Raw genomic sequence first — 7,551 nt, 5'->3', positions numbered from 1 at the left:
TTAGGCAAACAGGTAAATGACACGGACGTGATAGCTTATATCCTATTGCTGTGTGTGCCTATGGCAGTGATATATGTAGGCCTATGCCCATGTTGCCTATAGCTAGCTTTTATTACGTCTTCCAGACAAACAGAGACAGTGAAATAAGACAGCCTGAGGAGTCTGTCAGCATTCCAAGAACAGGTGTATTTAAACTGCATTCAGAAGACACATGCCATACAAGATACAGAAACACAGAGTTAAATGGATGTGTGAAAACTTGGACATAATAATACGTAATGTGGACTCAATATGGCTAGTTAGAGAAACATACAGTACATGTGTACTGTAGGATATTATTCATACAAGTAGTCTACTAAACCATCGTTAAAGCCATCCTGTGTCTATCAGGCAGGTGAGAGAAGACAAAGAGATTAGGCACGCACACGTCACATGCGTAGTGATCACCCGGAACCAGCTGTCATTGGGATGTGTTTAATAGGAACTGTAATACATGGTGGAGATGTAAATCAACAGAAAATAAAAGTCCTCTAAAAATTCACTGTAGAATGCTGTTGTATTCATAAAGATAAAAATAATGTGTCAATTTACATTAAGAAACCGTTATCTGAGGTAAGGTTAAAATATGTCTAGAAATGTTACGTAATCAAACAGCATTTTTTCCCCCTTTTAGTCCACTTCCTCATCTTCTTCTTCTATTGTCCAAACGTCGTTATTAATCAGTTGTCAGTCCAGAGAAGTCTAATTACACAGAGATTCTGGCCATAAAATAGGGAGTCATTGGCATCACAGTTGATGTAGTACTAGCAGAGACAGACGGACGGATAGACCGGCAGACAGACAGACATGGAGACAGACAGCCGAGCAGGACTAGGGGCCGATGACAGACATACAGCTGTAGGGAGTGTCTGGTGTGGTTGTGATGATGGGTAATGCTCCTGTCACTCAGACTGAGAGATTATATGACGCACAGACAGGATGATGGTATGACTGTACGAGGTTACAGGGCACATGGATATTGATCAACAAAAGACTGCAGTGTAGACGAGGTCTGAGTTAGGGAAAGACACTTATAGGATCATAGACCAAACAACGTCAAGGGTTGAGAGAGCAACAGAAACCTGGACAGACAGACAGACAGAGGAGATGTTGGTATTGCTTGATACCTTCTGGTTGCATAACTGAAGCCTGCCTATTTTATGGCACAGAAGTCCTGCGGACAGCAAATTCATTGTTGTTGTTGTTGTTATTATTATTATTATTTACAAAATGAGTTTGGCAAACCAACGATCAGGTCTCTTAAAGCCGTGTGACTGTGCAACTCCAGTAGAGCTGACAGTAGAGCGTCTTGATGGATTTATAAAATAAAAACTCAATTTCCCCTTGTCTGTTTTAATCGATATTGTACAAAAGCTATTATAGAGAATGAGCAGTTCAATCACAGAATCAGTTAGTTTGGCAACATCCATCCGAAGGCGGGGGTGCCCGGTAATTTGGCAATGTTCGTCCATGCCAGGCGGTGCCCGTTAGGCTGGCAACATCCATGCCCCGCTGAGTCCATTCCCTCTGAAGCCTTCCCTCTGAATCTGTCTGAGAAGAGACATTTGGCAAAACACTGTGTCGGTGTGTGTGTGTGTGTGTGTGTGAGTAGCTCCCAGAGAGTCTGTTTCTGCATAGTCATCCAGCAGATGCTCACATGAAGGTGAAACACCCAAACAGCCAATCAGATGCCAAGATCCCAATAAACTGGCTAATCAAAAATAAGGATCCCAGCATACCATTCCTGGCTCGTCCCACAGGATCCACTTGCTACAGACACTAATTTGGTCCATGTCTGATAACACTGTGTGAGTTAGGAAGGGAGACAACACTTGGCCCAGCCCCCTTTTGGCAGCATAGTCTCTAGCAACGTTTGATGGAGGGAGAGAGAGAGAGAGAGAGAGAGAGACGGAGAGATGAAAGGAATGAATGAAAAGAGAGTAGAGGGAGTAGATGGAGCGTTCTATCATTTGATAGAGGGGTGGCCAGGCTGCTGCTTGAGAGGAGTAACACACACACACACACACACATCGGGTTGGTTGGTCAGCGTTGGTTGGTCAGTCCAGTGTCCAGTGTTCAGTGTGTCTCTTTATTTCTTCCCTTTGTTGACCTGGGCGTAGAGAGGATCCTTCCCCTGCAGACAGAGATCCTTCCCCTGCAGACAGAGAGAGAGGAGACACTGTTAGCATGTTAGCATTAGCATGACCCACTTGGTCTGAACCAGACCTGGGTTTCAAATACTTTATTTGTGCCTGTTTGAGCTTGTCTGGCTCATCAAACCAGTAAAAAAGTCCCAAAATCGCAAACCCTACCCATGTGGCACTCCAGGTAGACTCAAGCAAACACTCAAAGTACAAGTATTTGGACCCGAGTCGGGCCTGAACCCAGGTCCCCTTCTGTCTACCTACTCCTTCGTCTCAAATCCCAGTTTCAACACATTCAGTTCCTGTTGTCAACACCAGAGGGCAGTAGCACCCTGCTACAGACAGAGAGACCAGCCACACTGCTGGGTTGAGTGTGTTGTATGCATAGATAGAGCGTTAGTGATGGATGAAATCTATACAGTTACATATAGTGGTATTCTTGTTGATGATATATCGTATCGTATTGTTTTAACAATATCGCAATATAACTTTTGCTCTAGTTGGTTGTACCTGTACCAAAACTCCAGTATTTTTCCTTCATAGCTTGTTCTCCATCTTCTTTTTAAAAAGGGAGCCAATTTGTTTTCAGCACTTTTATTGCCATGACTGATAAAAACAGTTTTTCCCATGGCTCTCTCTTGTCCCTCTGCAGCAGACATGTGGTGAGCAATACGTTTGGACCATGGAAATGCATAAAATCACATTATTGAATCGCAATACATATAGAATTGTGATAATCGAGAGAATCGCAATACATATCGTATCGGCACCTAAGTATCGTGATATATCATGAGGTCCCTGGCAATTCCCAGCCCTATAGTGTGTGTGTGTGTGTGTGTGTGTGTGTGTGTGTGTGCTGTCTCTTATACACATCTAGATGTGTATAAGAGACAGGTGTGTGTGTGTGTGTGTGTGTGTGTGTGTGTGTGTGTGTGTGTGTGTGTGTGTCTGACTGGGAGACTAGTTATTATGACTCAAATCTGCCTCCCTCCTACAGCGGTGTGTGTGTGTGTGTGTGTGTATGGGAGTGTATATGAAAGTGTGTACGTGCGTGCATGCGTGTTTGTGTAGGAGACTTGAATGGGAGAACATATCCCAGCAGGTCTGATGGCTGTCTGCAGAGTAGTGATTGGGTTTAGGATTCTTCATGGGTTTTAATTCATGCAAATGAATAGCAGCCAGTCATTAGTGGTGGCAGCCCAGTATTAGTGATGAAAACACTGTCATTACATAGTTCCCTGTGTGTGGGCCTGACTGACACCCTTATCCTTACACACAAAGTTCTATATAAGCAGATTAATTGTGTCAGAGATAATTTAAAGCCACTGCCAGTGGTGGAAAGTCTCTCAATGCAAAACATTCTGTTAACCTGAAAGGCAGTCTAGGATATATACATTTTACATCCCATTATATACCATATATTATAAACTGGGTGGTTCGAGCCCTGAATGCTGATTGGCTGACAGCCGTGGTATATCAGACCGTATACCACGGGTATGACAAAACGTTTATTTTTACTGCTTTAATTACGTTGGTAACCAGTTTGATAATAGCAATAAGGCACCTCGGAGGTCTGTGGTATATGGCCAATATACACGGCTAAGAGCTGTGTCCAGGCACTCCGCAATGCGTCGTGCCTTAGAACAGCCCTATATTGGCCATATACCACACCTCCTCAGGCCTTATTGCTTAATTATACTAGGGCTGTGACAATAGCAGTATCGCAATATTTATTCCATGGCAAAGATGTAGCTATGCATGACAAACAGAACACAACATCATGACAGCATGGCCATGCACATTAAGGAAGTCATCAGATTGTTTTGAAGACACACACTGCAGTAATACTCACACACCTCTGGTGGCTATAGGGAGAGCAAATACAGATACACAACAACACACACACACAGGTGCAGAACCACACAACACAACCACAGGCAGTCAGACACATAATGCCATCATCAGAGCAAGCAGCAGGCAGGATGAGAGAGAAGGGAGCGATAAAAAGGGAAGACTGGAGAGAGAGAAAGAGAGAGAGAGAGAGTAGAGCGGATGAACAGAAGATTAAAAAAAAGGTGTGCTTGGAACAGGCAGGCTGACAGCAAGCAGAGGAAGGAGGCATGAGAAGGAGGAGGAGAGGAAGGAGGGATAGATACCTACCCAGCACCCAGCCAGCATCTATCTAGCTGTCGGCAGGTGGACTGGTCTGGGCTGGACTAGAACCTGCTGTCTCACTGGGACATGGAGACCCAGACCCACACGCCTGAAGAGAGGGGTGGAGGGAGGGGAGGAGAGGAGAGGAGAAAGAAGAGCAGGGAAGTAAGGGAAGAAAGAAAAAGAGAAAAAGTTGTAGGTGAAATCAGGATAAGAAAATAGGAGAATACAGGCAGCAAAGGGACAGAGTAGCAGTGTACTAAAGGAGAGAAAGGATGGACACACCCACACACACTGAGCTGTTCTAAAAGTCCCCTCTATTGATTCCTGAAACACTTCAGCTCTTTACACTAACTACCTCACCACAGAGTGGGAGGCTGCTTCTCACTCTCTCCCTCTCTCTGTTCCTCTCTCTCTCCCCCCTCTCTCTCACTCTTATTTGGGTTTTGTTCCATTTGTACTGAAAAAATATCTGGATCCCCCCTGGTTCAGCGTAACCTCTGCCCTTAGGTGAGATCTACTCGTCGAGAGAGAGAGAGAGGAGAGAGAGAGAGAGAGAGAGGAGAGGAGAGAGGAGAAGAGAGAGAGAGAGAAGGTTGATACTTAAGAATTAACGGTCAACAGAATCAATGGTAGAAGGCATAGCTTCCAATTCAGTTCTTTCACCAATGTCAGGTTGGTGACTCCAGTGCTTTCATCTCTCTCTCTCTCTCTCTCTCTCTCTCTCTCTCTCTCTCCTCTCTCTCTCTGTCTCTCTTCTCTCTCTCTCTCTCTCTTCTCTCTCTCTCTCTCTCTCTCTCTTCTCTCTCCTCTCTCCTCTCTCTCTCTCTGTCTCTCTCTCATATATTAGATTTTGGTGAATAATAAATATTAATTGCCCTAGAACAGACCCTAGGGGTTTCTCTCCTGTAGTTCATCAGTTGAATAATAACATGGTGCTACAGATCAGATGATGTATGGAGCTACCTGCTAACATTAATACATCCTTAATGATCTATCTGACACTTCAAGCAGCTAATTTAATGCTTTACTGGCCACACACACACACACACACACACACACACACACACACACACACACACACACACACACACACACACACACACACACACACACACACACACACACACACACACACACACACACACACACACACACACAACACACACACACACACACACACACACACACACACAACCACACACACACACACACACACACACACACACACACACACACACACACACACACACACACACAGGCCAGCTATGAGAGTAGCCAATCAGAGAGAATAATTACCTGGCCCACTGTGCTGATGCACAGCCTATGCACAGCCTATTCATCAACAGATCTAAATACACACACACACTCCGGGCACGCACACACAGTCACTCACCGCATCCTCCTCTCCACTGCGACTGGGGGAGCCCTCTACCTCGCCGAACGAGTCATCTGTGGGGGGGTCGGTGGCGTCTGTGGGAGGGTCACTGATGTGGTCAATGTGGTCACTAACGTGAGACAGCGACGATTTAGATGGAGAACTCTGTCTGGGGGCCGGGGTCGGAGCTGGAGGACGAGAGGGAGACAACGACTGTCTCTCTTTAGTTTTATTGATGATGATGATGATGATGATAGCTAAAAGATGAATTGCAGCGACACATACAATAAAACAAAATACAATTGATCAAATGAGATACAGAAAGTAAACAAGACTGGGAGTGGAGGCAAACACGGAGGTCTGATGGTCTGAGGGCTGGAGGGAACTTCCAAGCAGAAAGTCATCTCATATACAACCAGCCAGGTGTATGTACATACGTGAGTTAGTGGATGGCGTGGTGGAGGTGACAGGAGTGAGGTTGAGCTGAGAGATGTCAAAGTCGTCACAGTCGTCTGTATCGGTGACGGTCCCCACGCGGCTGAAATAGGAACCGAAGGCCTCTGAGGTCCCCGCTAGACTTTGGTGCTGGTCTCCCATCTTAGCAGGCATGGCAGGGGGCTTCGCTAGCTGGAAGTCCTTAAACATCTCCTACAGAAAGAGTAGAAGATGTTAAAGACACACTATGTAAGATGTTGGCCAATAAAAAGCTATTGTATAGAGCTTTTGTGTCGTGGCCATTACTCTAAATGTGACTTGACTCTCCATTGATTTGTTTGGTTTAAATAAAATCACTGGAGTAAAATGATCCTACCTTGCTCATCTTCTGCCGCTGCCTCTCTGCATGCTGTGGACTGGAGGCTGATGAGGGGGCGGGGTTCGAGGCAGCGCCGGCAGATGATAGGCTGTCGCAGGGTTGATTGACTGGGAGGAACATGGCAGGCAGAGACCCTGGCTGGGTTGGGAGGTAGGCTGTAGCAGGGAACCCTAGACACAGGAAAATACACTTTACTGTGCGTGTGCGCGTGTGCATGCATCCCTGTGTGTGCGTGCATGTATGTATGTGCATGCATGTGTGTGTGCGTGCATACATACATGTATGTGTCTGTGTGCATATACCTGCTCCAGTCATGGCGGCCCACTGCTGCTGTGTAGCAGGGAAGAGGTTGGCCTGGCCCCAGATGAGAGGCTGGCCTCCAGGCATAACCTGGGCCACAGGGAGGGACTGACCCAGGGGGGACGGGACCCCGAACAGAGGACCTGCCTGGGCTGCAAACGCCTGCTGGGACCACACCTGACCTGGAGGTACCGCTCCCATCGTCACATAACCTAGACACAGAGAGGAAAGGAGAGAGTTATACTCATGCACAAACAAACACATAAACACACACACACAGAGTACCCCATGTACCACCTCAGCAGTGACCTACTTTAGCCTGCAGTTAATGTTGTGTCTTAAAGTTCTGCTGAACTACGATCATTACATCCACGATGAGCATCAGTCATATCATGTACAGACCTATTCAGCCCGTCACACAGACTCATGAACATGTACAGATTCATAGTTGTTCCAGCTCTGCTCCAAAGAGGACAGCAGAGGACAGAAGAAGAGAGGAGAAGAGAGGGGAGAGGAAGGGAGAGGAGAGAAGAAGAGAGAAGAGAGGTGAGAGGAAGGGAGAGGACAGAAGAAGAGAGGGGAGAGGAAGGGAGAGGACAGAAGAAGAGAGGAGACGAGAGGGGAGAGGATCTCTCCTCTCCCTCCCTCTCTCTTCTCCGCTCTTCTTCTCTCCTCTCCCTTCCTCTCCCCTCTCTTCTCCTCTCTTCTTCTGTCCTCTCCTT

At 46.4% G+C, this 7,551-nt stretch overlaps 1 protein-coding gene across 1 annotated transcript; it reads right to left on the bottom strand.

Moving 5' to 3' along the window:
- Positions 1-458: 458 nt before the first annotated feature.
- dab1a (DAB adaptor protein 1a) lies at positions 459-7,059 on the bottom strand. Its single transcript, XM_023999245.2, has 5 exons — positions 6,832-7,059; positions 6,527-6,699; positions 6,153-6,363; positions 5,734-5,903; positions 459-2,194 (listed from the first exon to the last, which is right to left on the bottom strand). Exons 1-5 carry the CDS (start codon positions 7,028-7,030, stop codon positions 2,129-2,131), a joined length of 819 nt encoding a protein of 272 aa, XP_023855013.2. The 5' UTR covers positions 7,031-7,059; the 3' UTR covers positions 459-2,128.
- Between the last annotated feature and the right edge of the window lie 492 nt (positions 7,060-7,551).

Source organism: Salvelinus sp. IW2-2015, linkage group LG13 (assembly GCF_002910315.2).
Source record: "Salvelinus sp. IW2-2015 linkage group LG13, ASM291031v2, whole genome shotgun sequence".
Lineage (NCBI taxonomy): Eukaryota > Metazoa > Chordata > Actinopteri > Salmoniformes > Salmonidae > Salvelinus > Salvelinus sp. IW2-2015.
Note: the sequence above shows the minus strand (reverse complement) of the source record. Positions and strands in the feature narration are given on the sequence as shown.